Below are 22977 nucleotides of genomic sequence, written 5' to 3' on the forward strand. Positions count from 1 at the left end.
TGGAGGAGAAGGGATGAAGAGATGTATGTGGAGATAGATGAGTAGCATAGTGAGAAGAAGTGAGTGAGCCAGAGAAATCCGAATGATGGTGTACAGCTGGCAGCCTGTCACAGTCTCCAAGGTGTCTCCTGTCACTGTGCTGGCCTGCTGTCACACTCTAGTGGCCTGCCCAGAGCACAAACGCACACACACAAACGCACTCGCATGCACACACATCCAGAGTACACTACGGTCATGAATAAACCATCCTAATCCACAGAGATTATACAGCAACTGGAAGAAGTGGGAGGGCGACAGACTCGCAGAGAGAGCGACCAAGAGCGGATACCCCGGACTACTTTTTGAGGAGTTATGTTGAACGCTGTCATGTGTGTTATGGTTTAGGAGACTTTTCTGCACTTTGCACAGAGTTTGTATCGCTGGATTCAGTCTTGAGAGCTTTCCCATAGAGGATATGAAAATTCTGGTTTACAGTTGCAAGCAAATTCACAAATGACTGCAGAGCCTGTGATGCTTTGATTCCTCTATTCCCTATTATATTGCCATTCCCGAAAGAAATCTACAAAAAAAACACTTTCACACATTTTCTCCTATCCTGTTGCATGATATGATGCTCATGTGTAGTTATCATAACCATAACTCTCAGACTGATATCAAATAGATTAAAAATATTACCAAAAAGCAGAGAAATAGTTTTAAAACCATATGAGTCGTGCCAATTCAGTACCATCAAATACACAGTAATATTGAAGAAGTGCCTGCCATTAAAAGTTGAGATTATCTTTTAGAAAAAGAACCAAAGCACTCAGTCATTGCACATTTTTGACAATTCAACAGCATTAACAACAACATAAAATCAAAATAACTCCAGGTGTTGTAGTCATAAAAGAGTTAAGGTGTTTTTCTGACTCTTTATTGTGAGCAAGTTCTGGACTGTAAGATATTCAGACTCTTTTAAAAAGCCTTGTGAGCATAGGATATTAATACTTAAGGAATAGCTTGAGGCTGTTGGAAATTACAGTATCCTCAAACTGTGTTGTTTGCACAGAAGGGTTGTGCTTGTGTTTTCGTTGTTTATGTGAAACATGCAGGCTGACTTTGCTTCTGGATAGCAGAAGGCAACAGGTGGTGGAGCACTGACAGTTAAAATGCAGATGAGAAAGAACTCCACTATTTTTCAAAGGTAGAGGCTTTTACCAGTCATTAACATTTTCAAACCATACATTTATTTCAGTTTTAGCTATTCGTCACAACATAATACTTCATTTCTGGATAAGGTTGGGGGAGGATTTTGCTGAGGTAAAATCCACTGTGCTCTGCCTTTCACTATATATACATATGAATAAGTCACACGAATCTAAACACACTGATAGAAAGGCATGCACAGAGCGCCAGGGGTGGGGGAGAGTCAAATCTGTTTACATGTTTGTTTCTCTGTCGGCCTTTAGTTCAATGGCACCATTGATCGGTGGACGAGCTGCTTGAAGTGATGATGCTATGCGTTAGAGGCAGCCGATGTGATGTGCCATCCTTTTGTCATGTCGCCCTTCTCTAATCCCAGCCAGCAGGCCTTGCCTTTATGTGACTGCTGTTATGCCTGCGGTCTCCCACAGCACTGGGGCTTTTGTGCAGTGTGTGTGTGCATTTATGCAAGAGTTTGTGTGCACATGTGTGTTGTTGCCTTGACAAATCTATTCAAACCTCAGCCTGCCTGCCTCCATTGGTGGTGATGGTGGAGGTGCAGGGGAGGGAGCGGGGCTCTTTGAAAGACTCCCCTCCTTCCCCTCTCTCCAGCCGCCTTCAGCCTACTGCTCCACAGCCCAGCTGACATCTTCCTCCAGACAGACTGAATGAATTAAAGGAGATACAATGAGACACTTGATGTAGCAGTCAAGGAGCCCCACTGCCTCTGTGCTGCTCTGTACTGCTCTGCCCTCGAGCCCAGGCTCAGAGGAAAGCACATCTAGGGCAAAGCAAAAGGATCTAAAAATACACAATATGCCACTGTTTACCAAGATGACTTGTCATCTTCTCCCCCAAAAAACTAAACCCCCAATCTCCGCCCTTCCATCTCTTTGCTCTGTCTGCTGATCTTTCTGCAACCTTTTCGGCTCCTCTCGGTCTATATCCCTCTTAACCACTAGTCTGTTTGATTGACAGAGCTGAAGAAGCGAAGCATGGAAAAAAAAAAAAAAACAAGTGAATGGGGCATTTCTGCTACTTAAAAGGCTGACTCAGTTCATACTTCAGTTATTTTCTATATCTTTTGATTAGATAGGAATGGATTACACATTGACCAAACATCACCCTAATAACAGACCTTGTTTATATAAATTTCCCGAACTGAATGTTGTTTACATGCTTGATGATGTTTGTTGAGGATTTGTCTGCATGTGCCAGATGTTTCAACATGATCATCTCTTGATGTGAAGTTTTTTTTTTTGTTTTTTTTAATAATTCCTCCACAAGCTTACAGTAATATCTCTGAGGAACGGCAAAATATGGAGTTAATGTCAAGAAGAAAGTCACAGCAAATATTGCATTTGAGATAGTTTGTGTGCTAGCATAAATGTCATCAGGGACTGTTTCTCTTTATACCTTTGTTTAATTCATGCAGAGAAACAGAAAACATATACGTGACAATAAACATCGTATTTTCCACTTTTTCAAAAATGCCACAATGTTAAGAGTGTATGTTTTAAAAAGAAGGTTACTTGAGGTACGATAAACCAAAGTGCAAAACAAGTGACCCTAGACTTTTTCCATGTGTGTGTATTTGTATGCATTTTTATAGTGCTCTCTTAGACTTGTTTGACTTGTTGACTCTCTTCCATGGGTCCGAGAGAGTTAGAGTCCCCAGGACCAAGCACGTATACATCTATGTGTGTGTGTGTGTGTGTGTGTGTGTGTGTGTGTGTGTGTGTGTGTGTGTGTGTGTGTGTGTGTGTGTGTGTGTGTGTGTGTGTTTGACTCTCAAGGGTTCACGCCACTACACAACTCCGTGGGAGACCCCCTGAAAAGCAGTCGCTGACCCACACACACACTCACACACCAGCACGCACGGCACGGTAATGGCTGTCAGGGGGCCGGGGTGAAAGTAAACAAGGGCAGATAAGCAGTGATTCAGAAGGACGCCAGCTGCACATTCTAATCTCTTTACATTTTCTCTTTCTTCTATTGAACTTTTATCTTATCTGGGGGAACGTCTTCTCTAAGCATTCCTTCTTAGCCTCCCTCTGCTTCTTTCTCCTCTCTCCCTTGTTTTTGTACTGACCTTACAAGCCGCAGCATACCAATACACACTGCAGTTAAATGGACAAAAAAAAACTGTTTGATGTCTAGTCATCTGCCAACTCAAAGTGTAAAAACTCAAAGTATACGATGAAGTTTCTATCTTTCCTCTGATACACTGATAGACTTTAATGGAGGCACTTGAAATTGTGTACGTGTGAAATCGAACCTACATTAGTAGGTAAATAGAGGGAATGCTGGACGGACACAAAGATGAAGACAGCAAAGCCCGATAAAGAGGTCTTCTGCTCTTTCTGACAGTAGAGATGTCAACCACAGGGGGTTTGAAAGAAGTAGAGGTGTTTGCAGGGGGTTATGGGTCAGCAGGCCGGGCAGACACCCTCCCCCAAGGCACCCACTGATCCACCACGGTAGAAGGCCTCAACTCTCCACCACAAACAAACGCCAAGCTGTCTGACCAACATGTCACAGAGCTTTTAATTGCTTGCTTCTCCCTCTCTCACTCTCCCTCTCCCTCTCCCTCTCTCTCTCTCTCTCTCTCTCTCTCTCTCTCTCTCTCTCTCTCTCTCTCTCTCTTTCTCTCGCTGTCTCTCGCTGTCTCTCGTTTAGCATTTCTACACTTGTCCTCTTCTTTGTGTGTCTTCCTTCCTGGTTTTCCCTTTTTTTCTTTACTTCATATTTGTTGTACCTTTTATTCTCAATGTTTCCAATCAGAATTAAATAAAACATAAGCATTGCAAAGTTAACCTTCCATTTGCTCACTTTGCTTAGATTTCTAATTTCCGAGTTCGTTATTAGATATTTCAATTCACACAGTTGTCGGGTTTTTTTTTTTCTACATGAGCAAACTCTTTTTCTTAATAGAAATATACAAAACAGTTTATTTCACCTGATAAATCTTGCCAAAAATATATTGAACAAATATTTTAGTTATTTCTAATTAGATTTTTTTCCTATTATTATAATTTAAAAGCAGATTTTGACACAGGCACAGTTCTAATACATAAAACAAAACTTCATTTCTATACGTACATTTTTTTTTACACTTGTTTCATGCCATTTCAGTGCAGGTTATTGACACACTTTGTGGTAGCGATATAGAGGAGACTCAGCTTTGAGTATTCAGTGTTTTGTTGTTTTGTTCCCTCTCTTTGCAGCACTGCTGTAACTGGGTTTCGAGTCCAGAGCCCTTGGACACACCGCTGGATCCCATGCTGCCAGACTGCCCCAGAGTCTCTGCAGGTATCAAACAAAGCAAATTATTTTCCAAAAATGGCTGCGCACCACAGGAATGTACCAACTGTCATCACCGACGCCGCGCCAGTGCAAAATTACACACAGCAAAAAATCTGTTGTGCAATTTGTATTTTCTTTACCTCCTTTCTATATCGGAATGCCTTGTAACAATGGAGTGGGCGTGCTCGTGTGTGCAGATGTCCACATATTCCTGTGTGCTACATAGGTTTTAAGTCCCACTTGGGGCTGATTGAGGAGGATCATTGTCAGAGGAGAGACTGAAGCAGCGGCAGATTATCTTGAAACACAAGTACGTCCAGGTTGTCCCACGTACGCCGCGGAAATTTGCCGTTTGAGTTCGTTTCTATTTTTGTGCTCTTTGTCACACTCTGTTTTTCATCATCCGCTGCGTCTCTTATATTCATTAATCCTCTCCTGTGGTGTTTGGCTTCCTGTCCTTGTGCCCTCTCTGTGGTCGACTGGCCTTGATGATGTCACGTCCATCATGAGAATGTGTCCTTAATGTAGGATTAGGGATGAAAGCTGTAATCCTCAACATGACCGTTGATAAGAGATGATGATTGCAGTGTTGTTTGAAGAGTGACACACATGCAGACTTGAGCACAGAGGCACACACATATGCACACACACACACACACAGAAACAGAATGAAAGATACCCCTTAAACGGGAAACAATATATCTGCGGTCGTCACAGCGTTTTGCGTGTTTCTCTTTGTTTGTGTTTAAGCACCATGTGTTACATGAAGTGCGCGGACGTTACAGGCGCACATCCTGACATCCTCGTCTCATCACTCATTTCACTCGTCACTCAGGAGGTCCTGCTTTGTGGTTTTATTCCGTTTAAACCTCGCTGACATCACGGTGAATGTATAGGTCATCTTACACATGCTCCACATGTCAGTGAATACATCTCTAACACTCCTATCTCGTCTCAGCCACTAAAACGGCATGTTCCACATGGAGCTGTGTGGGTGGGTGGCCTCACCATCTACCAGTGAATCAGCTCCTTGAAATGTCATCTTGCCTTCAATACAAAACCCGTGCTGTATTTTATGTCCAAATGTCAGTTTTTTTTTTCTTTTTGATGATTTATGTCTCTTCTCGCACACTGCTGTCGGTCAGAGGACGGCAACAATTGGGCGAGAATATCGAGGTCACCTTTTTCAAAACTGTTGGCATGGTTAACATTAGCCCAACATAGGCCTGTTTGACACATGTTCCATCCATATGTATGTACTATTGACTCTTGCTTCATTGACTTTTGCTACTTTAACCGAGTTGAAAAGATTTTGGTCTCCAGCCTGTTAACAGAGCTGCCAAATCGGCTTGTCTCTCGTCTTTTGGTGGCAGCTTCTGATGTCAAAGGTTGACTCAGTCATCTTTGTGTCCTTGGCAGCCTGGCAGGTTTCACAAGCTGCAGCCATTGTGGCGAGAGTCACAGCAGAGCCACAGAGGTGAGGAGGTTGAGAGAAGGTTGAGGGAAGGCTGTCAGGGCACCGTGGCCCAGCACTTCAGTCGCCACACACACACAGCTCCCAACAGCCACCTCTTCTGCCGCCATGACCACTGCTGTCTGGGTTGCTATGGTATGGGTATGTGTTTGTGTGCGTCTTTGTTTGTAGGTGTTGGTAATCGGGTTGAAGATAACGCCCCTCTGCCTCAGAAAATAGTATGCACATGTGTGTGTGTGTGTGTTTGTGTGTGTGTGTGTGTGTATGCGCACACGCTGAGACTCATATCACGCAATGTGAACCGCTGCTCTTATGTGAAGCCAGATCGAGTAAGGCCTGGGGCGACCTGGCTGCTGCAGAGAATGGCATATGATCAGAGACACACACACACACACACACACACACACACACACACACACACACACACACACACACACACACACGTAAATAGACTAAGATTTCTGAAGGCTGGCAAAGTACTGGATATGTATTGGTCAGGCAACATGATGAGAGACTGAGTTGAAGGACGAGTCCCGCCATTGCTTCTCATTGCTCTTTTGCCATCTCTGCACCTGTCCTTTTTTTCCCCTCTGATTTGTTTTTTGACTGTGTCATTTTATACATCAACCTCTTACCTTGTCAGCCTGCTTCATTAAAATCCTGTGTGTCCGGTGATGATGTGATGATTGCGTTGACCGTGCTACCAGACGCCTGGCAGTCAGAGAGGGTATTGAGAATTGGGAGAAGAGCTTGTATGCTATTCCTGATCATCTGTGAAGCAATGCTGGAAAGCCAGCATGGCACTGAGACAAGGCTGAAAGTATCCAGGGAGAGAGAGAGAGAGAGAATCATGCTTGCTTAGGGTGGCCACTGACATCTCCAGTGTATTGTGGTAAAATATGATAAAACTTGACCCACTGCTGACAAGTTTCTGACCCTTCCTGGTTTCGGGGTACGGTGGAGCAACTTAACTTCTAGTTAAATATGAATAGGATCGGTTAAATGCAGAGGGGCAATTCCCCAAGAAGACAGACTAAATGTACTTCCGTCAGCAGTCCTCACTCTCATTTGGAATTATGTTTATGTGTTCATCTTTTGTTTTTCGAACCGACCGTTTCTCACATCTTGCTGCTTAAAAAAATGTCTCCAAAGAAGGTCATTGCTCTGGTGTTTGACACTGGCCTGGCACACCAGCAGGATTGTATCAGTTAGCGCCATGCAGAACACACGCTAAATATGCAGATAAAGTGTTGCCAACGTCCTGTTGGAAAAGCTGGTTTTTATGTGCGTGTGTGTGTGTGTGCAGCAGCTGTCCAGATACAAAAAAATAGCCAACGAGTATAATGTTTGAAAAGAAAAGAAAACAAAAAAAAAAGTTTCATTGCCTTTTTTAGAGTCTTCTCTGTTTTTGTTTCTTGCTCCATTTACTTTTTTCTGTTAAGATGGATGACGGGTTGTCTGATCGGGGAGGCTGTTCTATCAAAGGTGGGAAAACCCCCTCTCCTTAGACACACATGCACACACAACTTCCTCTCGGGTGATTACTCATTGTCCAAGCCGATTATTAATTACAAAGGGAAGGCACTCTGAAAGTAAACACTGATTAATGGCTAACAAAAGTAAGTTAATGTCTTACCTGTACTTTAATTACCAACCCTGCTCCCTTACAAGCGTCCCAGCGCAAAGCGATAATTAACCATAATGGACTGCAGAAAGGGGCTCACTTTCATTTTCTTTGACAACATATGCATTCTGCTGCATTGTACTTTTTTTCTTATGTGCCCACCTTGCATGCTTTTTATTTTTTATTTTTTCATAATTGAAGGTAAGGATCTTGTTAAACAAAGTTCTTAATTTTTGTACCTTCAATGGAAATAGTGTAGGCATTTGACTAAAGAAATGACGCAATATTATTGCAGAAAAGAGAAATAATTTTTGCGCAGTGACATGAGAGGTCACTTTGGCTTTCTTCTCTATCCAAGGCTATGTCTTTGAGTGAGCATTAGTAATGTGCCAGAGACACCACGGAGACACACGGGGGTGCCTTGAAGTAAGGCAGGCAGCCCGACACACACACAGTTATGCTTTTATTGCAAATGGGCTCCATCCTGCCCCAGGATTGACTTCACTGTAACCCTCACCTCCCTGATCCACGCATTACTGACCGTGAATCACCTCTGGCTGTCTGCACTTAATCACCACACACACACACACACACACACACACACACACACACCACACACACACGCACTGTCTGATTGATGTTTGTGTGACTTTATTCTCTCAGAGGAAACACTGGCCCAGTCAAATGAGCCTCACCCCCTCCAGCCTCTGTTTTTTCAGCTTGGGAAGGTGGAAGCCCTCTGCCTCGCTGGGATAGCGCATGCAAATGCGTGTGTGTGTGTGTGTTTGTGTCTCTGCTTTCACATGTCTCTCAGTGTTTTCTTAGCCCGTCCGGCACACGTTGTGCGGGTGTTGCAGGAAATAGACAGGTAAACTCTGATGAACTGGAACCTGACCTCTGACCCGGCTCTACCGGGGCAGGCTCAGGCTATTGTCTGGGTCATATTGGTGACAGACTGAATCATAGTAATGTGGAAAGTGCTGATGCTGTGGACTCTGGCTTTGTCTGTCTTTTAGAAGCAACTGATAATCTCCCCATGACTTGTGAGATGGGACAGCGTTTCAAAGTCATTTATGATTGTATTCACGATCATAAACTCTCAGCTGATCTCTACATTGTAAGCTCAGTGTCTTGTGTTGTGGTCATACTTGATTGTGTTTTTCCAATTGCAGTTTTTTCAGAACTCAATGGTTTGTGTTGGGGGGGGAAAAAAAACCATGTCTAAGATCTATTTCTAATCTTTTTTCTGACCTCTGATGTACTTTCATAGTTTTGAAGCAGTGGCGGATTAGAGATTAGAGCAGGGATCTTGTGATTGGAAGGTTGAAGTTCGCCTCCCACTGATTGTTGTATTAGGAATGGCATCCAGCATAAAACTTGCATCAAATGTAACACCATAAACCATCTGAAGAGTTTTGTGAATTTTCTTTCATTGACTCTGAATGGAAATGTTGTGTGACGGAAGCTTTATGTCATGTATGACTTGGAGAACTGTTTCTTCAAGACTCATATACAAGAACTTGGTTGTGACCAATGAAAAGAACATTGGATTTGCAAGTGAACCGAGCTTCCAAGAAATGAAAACCTTCAATAACCATCATTAAAATTTTTACAATAATAAAAACTGAAAAGCTGAGAATGAAAAATGAAAGTCATGCTACATACCCGTCAGAGCAAAAGCTAAAAAAGCTAAAAAAATAAAAATCGACGGTCTAGAAATTTCTTCGATTACCACATGAAGTTGTTATTTCTTCACAGTGCCTCTTGTATTAATTGCTGTTTCTTTTTGTACTATTTCCACAAGCATGTAAATATATAATCAAACTAAGAAACTAATTGTAAAGTAAAAAAAAAAGGTTCAACACTTTTCGTCATAGTGTGGAGACATTATAACAATTTCATGTGTATTCGTAATGATTAGATTTGTGTGTGAATTTTACACACCACAGGTCAGGCCCATGTACTAGATATGTAAAGTTCAGCGTCTTGTGTGGTGTTTTCATGGCTATACAAAAGGAACATTTTTGGACCGTTAGTGTGTGGTTTTAATTTAAAATGTTCACAAAATCATCTTCATGATATCAGTTATTTTTTTTGATGGGGTCCATTTATTTCAATTGACTGCCTGAGTATTAAAATAAAAGGGAATATTGTCAGGCTAATGTGAGGAGTTTTTATATTGTGAAGTACCCACGAGACAGAACTGCCGTTGAGTGGCAGAGTCCTTTGTGAAAATACAGTAAGGATTGCACTATATTTCTTTCTCAAATGCTTCAGCTGGAGTGTTACCTTGGCTCATTATCAAGTGTCTGGTGTATAAGCGATAAACACATGATATGAGCAAAGGAGAGCGTTGACTTTGCAGTCCATTGTTTCATTTAGGCTTTATTTTGTGTTGCTTTCATTTTTTTTTTCCTGACATCTCAAATTTTGGGCATTAAATGTTACAAGGGGAAAAATCTGAAGTCATTCTTCTTTGTCCATCGACAATACAGTTCAGTGATGACTTGTGTTACAGTGATTTTAAATGTTGAACAAAACAAATGGAAATCTGAAGTGACCGTCATTTCAGAGCTATCGTTCATTCCTTCTCTGGTATGTTAATGATTACAGTTATTTGAAGGGAAAACATCAAAGCATGTTCAAAAATAATTAAATACAGGTTTGTGTCGCCATCAGCTACACTTACTTGGGGGAGTGCTATACTAATGTGCATGTGTGCATGTGTGCATGCGACATATGTGTGTATACTGTCAAGATGTGAAGTGAGATTTATAATCGCATCTAATATGCAGAGCCCTTAAACAGTTTAGGGTATTGTGATTATGCTAACTAGAAGCGTGTCTGGAAAGCCCAGTCTGTGGTCTTCAGTTCACCCCTGCACTAGGTAAACTCTATCCAGAAGGCATTTTATCCCTACTCGTGCTCTACCCATCATCCCGGGGAAAAGAGGGAAAAAAAGGAGAGGCAAAAAAGGAAAGAGCCTGGCATGCATAAATGAAAGTTCAACAAGGTTCAATGAAACACTTATACAATTTGCTGCAATATAGTGGGGTTTTATAATCTCATTATCATCTTAGTACCAGATTTGCCCATGAGGGCCGTTCCGTATTCACTCTTATTAGCTCCTCAGATTTGTCCATTTGTCCTTCTGCTACTCGCCTTGCAGCCAATCACCGAGACAGAATCTCTAATAAATACCCCCCCGCTTTTGTGTTTTATCTCTACTTTCATTTTTTTCCTTTTGCCATACCTTCCACAGTTTCATTTATGACTTTTTTTTATTTACTTGGAGTTGCTGAGGGGCACATACACCAACATTATTTTGATAATAACTGTGTAAATTCCTCTCTATAGAAGTAATTTCCCTTTAAACACATCTGTAGCTACACTATAGACTATGCAAAGCTTTTTTATTGTTCACATTTTGACTTGCATCCTTGTAATTTGGCTCAATACCCACTTCTTCCTCCATATTTCACCATCCGCGGTAAGCGTCACATAACCACTGTTTCTCTGGGAGTTTTGGAAGAACGGCACCGCAATAGGTTCGCATTACACCGTATTTACTGCAACAGTGTTTTTAATCTTCTTTCACAATCAAGGCTCCTTTCCTCCCTGATTATTCAGGGTCAGATGGGGGCGCTAACAGTCAGTGTACAGTAAGTAAGGCCACAAGCTAGAATCCCCAAGCCTCTTAGTCTTAGCTGCTGTGGGTAGTGTCCATCCTTGGTCACTCAGAGGGCATCCCCAGATTAGTGCTTCACAGACATGGATCTCATTTGCCCATATGGCCTTTTCTCATTGAGTCGATATAGGCTCTAATCCGCCCAGCTTTTACCCATGACCTCGACATGCGGCAAACTACTTAGAAAACGGAATGCAAAAAAAAAAAAAAAAAAAAAGCTCCGTGTTCAAGACTTGATGGAAGCTGCATCAACAGGATCAAGTGTAAAAAATGAAGATGAAAAACCACGATCAGTGTTTTCACGATTATTAGAAGCTTAAGGATTAGAGGCACTTTTGGGGTCGTAATTTACTGAAAAAGGTGAGAAATAACATGTTGGTCTCTTGTAGCCCCGGACTGGTTTTAGGTACATTTCCTGGTGTGGAATTAATCCAATAAGCCCCAGGAGCACTGTAAATCCTAGCCACTGCTAGCATTATGACTCTTAGCAGTCGCCTTCATCCCATAGTCTCCCAGTGTCACCGGCTCTCATTAACGAGACACGAGTTAACACCGAGCAGTTCTCAGTGACGCGATCCACGTAGCCGCCCTGCTATTAGGAAACGTATTACCGTTGTCCTTGTGTGTGAGGCGATGAGCTTATTACCCATCCAGGCAGGAAAGCTTTAAATCCGGTCTCTTTCTTTGCTTTGTGATTTTCTTTTTTTATTTCACACATGCAACATTGAAGTTTTGTCATTGTTTGGCGGGAGATGTTGTATTTTTTCTCACATGTGCTGCTACGAGGTGAACTTTGTGATGGGATGAAGTAGATTAGGCCGAGTAGAGGTTAATCCATTGATTAATCGTGTGAGAGTGTCAACAGAAGTCCCTCTAAGTTCACTCATGTCAAATACAAAAAAGGACTCCAGTTTATTTCAGCAATAATAGAATATACTGTACATATCTACATTATCGTTTTCCAAAATTATTTGCAGTAAATGTTAAGGAGAAGTGCGTTTTTTGCAATACTGATGATGTTTGATGTTTGGTTTTACAGTATTGTGTCCAGACTTTTTCTTCCCTTTTCAGCTGATCTTCTGTTGGGCTTTTATGTATTTTTTTATTATTTCTTTTTAAAGGAAGTTTTTTTTTTTCTCCCATCATATATATCCTCTGGATCAGATTATTCTGCCGAAGCACCTTTACACCCACTACTCCTCTTTTAGTTAAATGTTTGAAATGTATTGTGGCAGCAGTTACTCTCCCTGTATCCTTTCCTGCACAATTAGATTATAATTAAGTTCACATTTAATGTGATTGTTGTGAATTAAAGAAAATACCAAACATGGTTGCCATGAGAATATAGTTGGGATGCACATAATTGCCAAAGAGATGATTAGAAAATTAGGGGGGGCACCATCCTTGAAAGTCCTTGAGTCATAATCAGGCACAAATTATGATGTTTGTCTTCTTTTCCAAAGGAAAAAAAAATCTTATTTATATAATTATGTAAACAAAGGTGTTGGTGGATTCCATGACCAGCCAGGTTTTTAATATCTAGTGTTGACCTTGAATCCTCTCCTCCGCTCTATGTTGACAGATAAAAACTTTATTAACCAGCCATCTTCAGGACAGGAGACAAACGGCCCGTGAAACCAATGTGCGCCAGTATTAGAGAAATATGGCAATTAGAGGATGATTTTTTTTTTTTTTTCCTCCCCGGTGAAAGCACAAAGGAGGAGAAAGGGGTAATAAACACAGCTTGTTTGTGGCCTCGGAAGCAGCAATTATAAAGTGCTCAGAGAGTTGTTGTGCTTATTGTGCCTGGGAGTAATGAGATAGGCTGCGCTGATCCCTCACTGATGCTATGGCTCCTAATCCTCAGCCCTCTTTTCCTGCTTCTCTTGTTTATCCACCAATGCTCTCTGACCGTCACTGGCCTGTCACTGCACCGAGTAGCACCACGTGCCCTTTGGCCTGTATGTCAACTGACTTTACAGCTCGGTATATGGTTTGGGATTAAGTCAAAGCACCAAAGAGCAATAAACGAGTCATAAACAGAAGAGTACTGTTTTCCTTAGTGTACAACTACGTTGTTTGTTTTACTACTCAGCCAGTTCCTCTCTACACAATTAACTTGCATTTTTATATGGAGTGGTAGTCATTTATGTTGTCTCAATTAGACCATTTTCCATTATCCCCACATGTCTTTAGTGATTGCTTATCTTTAGATGATGAGCTGGAGTTTGATGTTTGGTGTGCATGTATCATTTATATCATGGCATTCAATCTTTTTTTTTTTTTTTTTTTTCTTCAGTCTTTTTTGTCTCTCCTCTAAAACTCATAGGTATTATCTCCTGAGACTCTCTAACTCTGTTATCTGAGAGCACTGATCAATGTGAGTTTGTGGTGTTAGCTTTTATACTTGGGTTGAGATATGTTTCCATACTACACATACAGAAACTCACTTACATTTAAGTGTGTGTGTGTGTGTGTATGTGTAAAACCTCCCAAGACGAAGAATGTGGTGTGTGCAGTCATGTTATCAGGGTGACCTAGAGACACACTGGTTATCAAGTCTGTGAGCCTCTCAGGGCTGAACTACAGAGCCAGCGGAAAAACAGCACTCCTGCTTTCCCCTCTGCGTCTGTGCGTCGGCCAGCGGCTCTGTCCACCTACTCCAGGGCACACCTCCTATCTAATCAGCATGGACAGGCCACTTGACCACATACACAAGTGCAATAACTGAACAAATGCTCACAGATTCACATGTGCACAAACATGCTCCTAGATAGCCCTACACATGTAGCGATAGAACAGACACACACGCACACATTGGCATGCCTCACATATACTGTAACCACCGTGCCGATAGTCACAGGCGGACTCTCATTGATCTGGGTCCACCCTGGATTTTAAGACATGACTTGCTTTGCAGTGAGATGTGGGAGTGGTCTGGTGGAGGGGGGGGGCAGAGAAAAAAATGGGTCTAAAGCCAAGTGGTGAACATGCAGATCAGCAAGCAGAGGTCACCTCAAGGTTGGACAGGCATGGTGGAAATACCTTGAGCTTATTCAAAGAGACAGTTCCCTTGCCCATCCTTGAATCCAATGCTAAGCAGCTTCACAACACCCTGATTCTGTCCAGGTCCTAAAACTCTTTCCAAGAACAGAGGAGACGTTTTTCTCCGCTCTTACTTTCTCTTCACAACCAAAAATGTAGAGTCAGTAATCAGAGGAACATATTCCAAAGCCATCGTCGACACTGTTTTAATCCCCTTTTGTTTGGCTTATGAAGTGCTTTTTGTTTTCAGAGTTCATGCCAGCCGAGCCTCTGCTGCTGTACAGTACAGCTCCTCTTTCCCCCCCAACTCTGCCCTCCGAACGACATGTTGCCAGAGAGCAAAACCCTAAACAAAAGAAGTCGATTGCCAGGGAAAGGTGGGGGCTTGCATGTCGTGTCCGAAGCACTTCATGAACGCTAAATGAGGTTGGCAGCAGCTGTTGGAGCAGAGTCGAGGAGAACCGGGTGGAAGTGAATTACGTTTGGCACCAGGCGGCTATCAGGTAGTAATTAGTATAGCTAACATCCCAGATGAAGGAGTCAAGTCTAGGTCAGAGTAAAAAACTTCAAGGGTCTTAGTAGGTAAGGGTTAGAGGCCAAGCCATGCCCCCTCCCCTCCATGAATATAAGCTCATGCCATGCCTGCTCAGATTTGCGGAGATCTGTATTTACCTTTGACCCTGAGGTGTCGCAGCCAGTCACATGTCACGCTGGCTCCTCTGGACCACGTTGAATGTGTTCATATTAGATTGTCCTCGTAGGTCTTATTCAAGTCCTCAACCAACATTGGCCAAGAGAGAGATTTAGTCTTACACACGATGAGGCTTTTGACATAGATGTTACCTTACAGTTGAAACCCATACTTGGCATTCCAGTCCTCGCTTGGCCTCAGGATCAACCTTTTTCCAGCACACAGATAAATCTTTTGGACTAATCAACAAGGCCTTTTAATGCATGTATGAATGACTGAAAACGGATTTTGTGTCACTTTCTAAAAATTGCAGTCTAATCTTTTCCTACATCGTAAGGTTGGTGTGAAATCTGTGTAGAAATGTGCGCTTGTGCGTCGATGGGTGATCGGTCACTATGCCTTCATTCCTGGTTCCTTAAAAGACCTTTAATCCACTAATGCAACTATAATCTCTTTTAATACATTGAATATTAGTCGCCAAATCACATGATAATAAAGTGATATGAAATGTTTCTTTCGAATGACAGGGAACAGCAAGGATTTAACTCAAGGGTCTAATCGCTGCTGACACCCACTTCTTGTTATGTTGACCATGTCACAAGGTTTATGTCTGCCGTTGGCCTTTAACCTTTGCACAGCGGGGAGCTAAAAGCTCACCACCCATGCAAAATTGCCACCAACCCTTTCGAGACATAAAAAGCAGTCTTTGGTGTGTCTTGAAGGAAAGTGCAATTGTGGAATTAGGGACAACATTTTAACTTCTAACAGCATCAGCAGCGCTGATACAAATGAGCGTAAATGTAAATTCACAAGACACCTGCGTTTCATGTTTGATATTTTTCACTAATAGTAATCAGGTATTTTTGTGTGTTCTTGTGATCAAATGCTTTTCTACGAATAACTTCAGTCTCTGAGGAATAAAGATAAACAAGGTTCGACTGCAAAAAAAAAAAAAAAAAGAGGTTTGAACCATGTGAACTTTGGTGCATTTCATTTATCCGGTGTGCTATTTGTGGTGCTTTTCATCTCCTGAATCCTGGCCTAGTTTCTGTATCTTGTTTTTGGAAAACATGAGCTAAGCTGTGGTGCACAAACTAGACAGCCATTAGATCGCTGCACTGTATGCCTGACCTCTGACCAGCTAAGCTTCTGCCCCGCCCCCGTGGTAAAACTCTCACCCCCGCCCGCCCCACACCTGCCTGCCTCATTCCCTGCCCCATCCCCATCCCTTCTTGGAAATGATATTATGGTGTTTGGATCATCCTCCTTGTCTTCCGCCATACTGTAATCCTATTTGCTCTGTCATGTGTTGGTGTTCACAGATGGTGTCCGTGTGTGTGTGTGTGTGTGTGTGTCTGTGTGTGCGTGCGTGTAGTATGTCACCAAGCTCACCTACAGCTGTTTGGAGCTCACTGGCCCCATTGACCCATATGGCCTAGAGAGGGTGGTCCCACACAGACACGCATACAGTCTGTGAATCCCTCATGGCGGCGCTGAGACACGAGTTCCTTTTATTCCTGATGAAATGTGTCTACTTTGTTTCAATCAGTTTGTCAGTTGGAATAGAAATATTAGGCTAAATGAATAAATAAGGGTAAGAATGGCGTTGACGGGTGTGGTGTGGTGCAGGTGGGAGGGATGAGTTCCTACTTACTGTTGAGTTTGAGGCAAAAGGAGAGAGAGAGAGCGAGAGAGAGAGAGAGAGAGAGAGAGAGAGAGCGCAGCAGGGTGAGAGCTCCTTGGCAGCAGTCCAATAGTTGGCGTCTCAGTGTCCACATTTAGTTCCAGCTGAGTGCCCACAGTGGGCATGACTGTGCTGCCTTCACTCTGACCCCTCGACCGAGGACCACTGCCCGCCTGTTTCCACCACCCCTTTTGATTCATCCCTTTCTTCTCTCTCTAACCTCCTCCTCCTCTTTGTGTTTCGGAAACGGCCCCGCATCAGCCAAAAAACTGTGACGTTTTGAAATTGATTTGTCAAAGCAGTGGGAAAGGTTTGTCATTAGACAACCAGTGGGATGCCTTTCGGGCTTCAGTTTTTTGTTTTGGTTTTGTTTTTTGTTATTTTTTTTAATACGGCAGAATCCATCATTCAACTCTTGATCAAAACAAACTTGAAACAAGATTATTTTTGCCTAATTTACAAAACAAACTCCAGGTAGCATCGTGAAATTAATTTGTTTCTGTCACACAAAAGGAGAGGTTCTTCGTTTTTTGTCCGGTTTTGTTTTCGCTGTCACTTAAGTAATATTTTCTTTGTTAGATACTTAATTCAATTTGGAAATTACAAAAAGAGAATTAAAAAGATAATCAACAGAGCACAGTAACATCCATTGGAAAATCCAACAGTATTTTAACATTCACTGATTGTAGTTCCCATACTTTTGTTAGAATGATGAAACTTCCACGTTTGTTAAATGTATTACACAGCAATTGAAATATTTCAGGTCCATTTTTTAGTTTTATTATTATTACTATTATTATTTTGTTCTTTTAACCTTCCGTTCATAAAAAAAATAAAGAACTCAAAATATTACAATATTTCAAAAGTGTTTTTCTAACATCCGTATTAATTACAAGATTTTTTTTTTGTTATGTTTATTTATGAGATTAAGAATTACAAACAGAACAATGTTTATTTAATTATATTGCCATTTTTTGTAGATGTTCCTCCACATACATCATATACATATATTTCCAGTTTCATCCACTGAATGGTGCAACAGCAACAACACATGTTAGAATGAATTATTATGTATAGTTCAGATTAATGGTCTGGCTCTGTGGCCTTCTTCCCAAACACTTAAAGTATTTATCTTAAAGCAAAAATCCCAAACAAATATTTGCATTAGCACAGCCATTCTTTAATTTGTTTATTCTTCGGGAAGGAAAAGGCTGAATTAGTTCATGCCATATTATTTCTATATCAATTTAACTGCTGTCAGGAGTCTTTCTAACAGTAGGTGTCGTTCATGTTCTTGTTCATTTTGTCGTTATTTATCATTTCTTGCTTTTCAAGATGAAAAATTGGTGAAGTGCTGTGGACTTTTTAAAGATCCTTAAGTTCACCACTCCTCAAAATATCTCAATGCAATAACTGACCATCATCGGTCTCTTTTCTTTTAACTGTGTATGTGTGTGTGTGAAGTCACTCAAATGTGGTTTGTATGGAAAGCACCTAAATATATATATTTTCTCTCTCTCTCTCTCTCTCTCTCTCTCTCTCTCTCTCTCTCTCTCTCTCTCTCTCGCTCTCTTTTGTTATTAACTGTAAAGCTGGCACAAAAATCAAATTATGTAGACAAAAAACTTGGCAGATTAAAGTTAGAAAAGTAGGATTTGAAAACCTCTAATGGTGGAAATACTATTTCACACAATGCAGTGATAACTGCCCTGCTGCCAATGGCTTTATTCCCACCTAAAATTGTGGTTTATACGTAGTGAATCGGTTTTCTGTTCATGAAAACATTGCGAAAACTTGAAATGTAAAAATAGCTGTAGATTAGCTGCAGTGTTTTTTCAATGCATATAAATAGAAACATTAGTTTTTAAAGGTGTCATCAATTTCTTTGATTCCAACTAAATCTATATTATAATTTCAAAATGTTTGTTTCTGCTTGCTTGCTGTACTGCTGCTCAGACTTTGAATAAGCTAGGCGTCACACCAACCCGCCATGGTCGATATCTGCTATAGCCGCAAACGCTTGGAGACGAGCAGATTTTTGGAGGCCTAATGAATTGCACCTGTATTGATCTCCATGGGAAATGTTTGCATGATGCAGGAATCATTTACAAATGGGAGGGGGGCACTCGTGAAAAGAGTGGATGGAGAAGGTGAAGGTGAGGTTGTTGGCAGTAGGAGGGATAGGAGGGACGCAGGTATTTTGTTCAGACTTTGTCAGGGTTCAGATAGTGGCATCAAGATTGGGTATTGATGAAATTGGGCGTCGGGTGACTGAGCCACAGAGGCTTGAAATAAAACTGTCGGAGGCACATGGCCAGTCATTACAGTGAAGCCGCCCAGCCCTCCTCAACCTTGAGCCAGTCGATAAGCTATTATAACCATGCAAATTGTGGCCAAATCAGAGACCTGACATATTGGTATTATATTCCTGTGCAGCCACCGGGTTATGCATCATTATTGGGATTTTGCAACAATATGCATTATGTTCCCTTGTTGTTTAGTGTGTGGACTCATAAGGGGAAAACACTGCCAGTAGGACAATCACATTGTGTGGTATGTGTTTGGGGGGTATTGAATTGTTTTTATCCAAGGCACAAATTGAACACCCTGTTACATTTTTTTGATTGCAAACTCTTATGACACCACCTCTCTCAGTTTTTATTAAGAGTTTCTTCTTCATAGGACTCCACCCCACCCCACCCTGCCCTCCCACCCACCTTCCTCTCACCACGTCGTGTCTTGCCGTTCCCCCTCTTTCGGCAGGACGGCAGTCTGCCAGGTCATTTACTGTCACTGACAGTGTGATGCATCCAGCAAGCCAGTGTTTGGATGATGTAATTTGGACTAAAGGCTGTGCAAACACTGCTGTGACCTTGGTTTTAGATTTGTCAATAGGCTGGGTTGCAGAACAGACAAGAGGATTGTATGGGATTGAGAGTAACATGCCCCGGCTATGATAGTTGGTAGTCTCTAGATGACTGACTGTTGTGATAACCTGTGATACCTTTAGTCTTACCTCACGCCAAAGCCACACGCCTTTAACTGTGCCCCTGCACTCCTTTCTCTCATAGTCAAAGCTCTCTGCTCCTGCGCTCTTCTTTTTTCGATATTGGTATACTTGCTTCCTCTTAGAAAACTTGTTATTGCCCTCCCCTCATGTTATCTCTGCCCATGTAATTTCTTTGCTATGACCCGACTTCTTTCTTCTCTGATAGAAGTACCCTTGCCCTTCTCCAGGCAGCTTGTCCGGTGTCTGCCCTCATCTTCTTTGCTATCGTATGTTTCTCTCTTCCTGCTGTCATCCGTCCAGCGCTGGTCTTCATGAGCTCCAGAGGTCAATGCAAGTAAACACTGGCGGGCAGCCCAAACAACACAGGGGCTATTGATCTGATTTGGTGAGAGAGGTGAGGAGCTTTCTGGTGGGTCTCGATGAGGGTTACGACCTTCAGGTTTGAACTACACCATTCTGCTTCTTTCATTTGAGAGAAGTGAGGAAAAAAATAGGCAGCAGCCTTGGCCAGCGGTTGGTCAATGTGGAGCTACAGTGGTATTTATGTTTGTCCAGGTAGAGGGGCCAAGTGCACGGTCAGTGCTTTGTTGGGAGTGAGGCCAGAAAGACTCTTGGTCGGAGCTAACTTTTCCAATCTGCACAAAATACCTGCTCGGTGTGACTGTTGTGTTTGATGTTTTTACACGTTAGTGATGCTATAGCTCTTGGTTTGAGGGTCATAAGAACCTGTGACCCCGCCTGTACTGTGAGTTAAACAGCAGTGTGTCTATATACTTCTCTTATATCTGCCAGGGGTAAGTTGGAGTCACAGATTGCAGCATACCATTCGGCATGAGGTGTATTTGTCGATGCTTGACTTAGTGCTGTGTATAATTGCTGTACACACACACACACACACACTTATGGACATTAGGAACTGTATGAGAAGGTATCAAGACTGACTCAAAGACCAAAGATAAAACAAAGCAAGACAGGGAATGGCAGATGAGATATTTATAATTACACAACGCATTGAATTAAAATCAGCATGTAAAATAAGATGCAATCTGTTTGTGTCATCAGTCTAACCATTTCTATATGTGGATGCGGAAAGGTGTGCATGTTGGTTGCAACTTAAGGGAAAACAAACAAAAGCAGTCCAGAGAGCAGGGAACTGGGAAAGAAAGAGGCCTGGATGTAATGCCCCGCCCTCTTCAAAGAGCACCCACAGGAGACCTACACACTGGAGGAGGACAAGAAAACACTCGCAAATCTAACTGCAAACCCACTCTGGGGTTGTCACACTGGTCACTGGTGACTGAAAAGACTTCACACATTAGTCAGTTGGGAGACGGATTTCAGGCAGTCTCTATAAACCAGGGTCGTCCACATAGAGGGGAATATACTGAGTGCCGGTCCACTCACTACAGGTGGGGCATGCCACTTTAACTCTGGTGTATTAAAGCTTGCATCTTGATTATGGCTGAGGGGGTGATAAAAAAACAGGAGCCGTAGTTGTGGACACCTCTGCTATAAACAGCAGCAGATAAAATTTAGTGATTATTGCTATTGAGAAGGTCATGAGAGAGAACTGAAATCCTGAGACTGCAGACCAAGTATAAACAGATACCAGGTATCTTATTTAAAATGGGTTTCTGCTACAGGTTGTGGACCTGGTTTGATTTGATTATGTTCAGAAATGTAAAACTGCTCTAATTGATCTCTCTACAATGTGTTATGTGTATAGATGTCATTTGCAGCCAAAGTGTTGATGTATTTCCCACTTTTGCACAAGTCACAGCATTTGAATTCAAGATAATTTCTTCACAGGTGAAAACCATTTCACACCATATGTATGTAAACGCAATTACATCTTTGGTCAGATCTAGTTTCATCAAAATAGCAGGAAACTGTTAAAGTAACCGCACTGGACATTGACACGTGAAGTTATGTTAATTTATGAGGAATAAGTTCAACTGTATTTTTTTTTTCCTTGTCCTCACACCTTGTGCAAGGTGAAGTCACCCTTAATGATTTGGAGAGTGCCATTAAAAGGTCCTTCCCAGATGAGAGGATGTTGGCCTGCTTTACTAACAGTCTCTCAGCCTTTCCCGCCGCTGCTTATTGACTTTGTCTGCTCGTGCACGTTCAGAGTTATGTGTCTGCTAAGTGCAATGTGTGTGAGTTCAATGCACCCCGTGCTTATTCATAGTGCTACATTACACAAGAGGTTATTGTGAAAGCATTGTTCCCTTGGTTTGTGTTTGATGGTCTCCAAAATGAGCATAGTTTACAGACAAAGATTACTTCTGACATTTTCTTATTAGGAAAATAAACTAAATTAGTTTTTGGCTGTTTTGTGTGGCTGGACTCTGTTTTTTTTTCTCACAATCCCAAGCCAAGTTTCCAACACAGTTTTTTTTTATAGACATCACAGTGAGTAACAGCCTCTTTATTATTACATTTTAAATTTGAGTCTCCCTCTTTTATGCAGAACCCTAGCACACATCTCATGATTTTATCATTACTGGGATATGAATTCTCACAATAAACAAACCCAGATTTGTAATATTGGTAGCAGGGGTGATCCACGAGGAGCCTCAGTTCTCTCACTACAACGCTTTGTCAAAGCTCCCAATTCTTTAAGCCAATCTGGCACCACAGAAGTGTGAGAAGTCATATAGATATGTCAAGCTGAAAAGAATTTTGCGAGAAAAGTATCGTCAGGAGAAAGCTCTAACATTTTGACATTACACAGACATTGTGAGTTAGCTGCTCAGATTTGGGCGAGATAGAAGAGTTTTTTGTGCTGTTTGACCGTCGTTGCAGTGGTAAGTAATTTGATTTATGTTTCACAGGTACTATCTTGACATTATTGCTATCTGCCATAACTTATGATCTCTTAACACCTCGGATTACAACCTAACTAACTTTTAAGAAAACAACGGTAGACTAAGCTACCCCGCAATGAAGGATGTTATCCTCAGCAACCACAGTTAAGACTGTGACTGTCTTCACAGGCAGTGGAATTAAATTTAACAGTCAGCAAGTTAGTTAATAATAAACTAATATCATAGGGTTGGTAAATAATTGTCCAAAAGAATGACGACTCTGCAGAACGCTTGGGTTGCTGGTAGTTTAGATTGCCACACTCGACTCAGATCAAGAATATCCCCAGTGACTTGACAGCTTGGAAACCTTCCTGTGCAGAGTTTGCATGTTCTCCCCACCGTGCATGCGTGCGTTAGTCAATTGAGAGAGATGAGATTATCTGTCTCTCTGCTTTGGCCCTGT

The 22977-nt window shown here is 41.9% G+C and overlaps 1 protein-coding gene across 2 annotated transcripts in view; it reads left to right on the forward strand.

The window, feature by feature from the left end:
• The window catches only part of arb2a (ARB2 cotranscriptional regulator A), a 143578-nt gene that overhangs the window by 97706 nt on the left and 22895 nt on the right, over positions 1-22977 (forward strand). For both annotated transcript variants that reach the window (XM_030105611.1, XM_030105612.1), the window contains exon 10: positions 4410-4494. In XM_030105611.1, the coding sequence (XP_029961471.1) occupies positions 4410-4494 (85 nt within the window). The remainder of the gene's footprint in view (positions 1-4409; positions 4495-22977) is intronic.

The sequence above is a fragment of the Salarias fasciatus genome, chromosome 12 (genome assembly GCF_902148845.1).
Source record: "Salarias fasciatus chromosome 12, fSalaFa1.1, whole genome shotgun sequence".
NCBI classification, from domain to species: Eukaryota; Metazoa; Chordata; class Actinopteri; order Blenniiformes; family Blenniidae; genus Salarias; species Salarias fasciatus.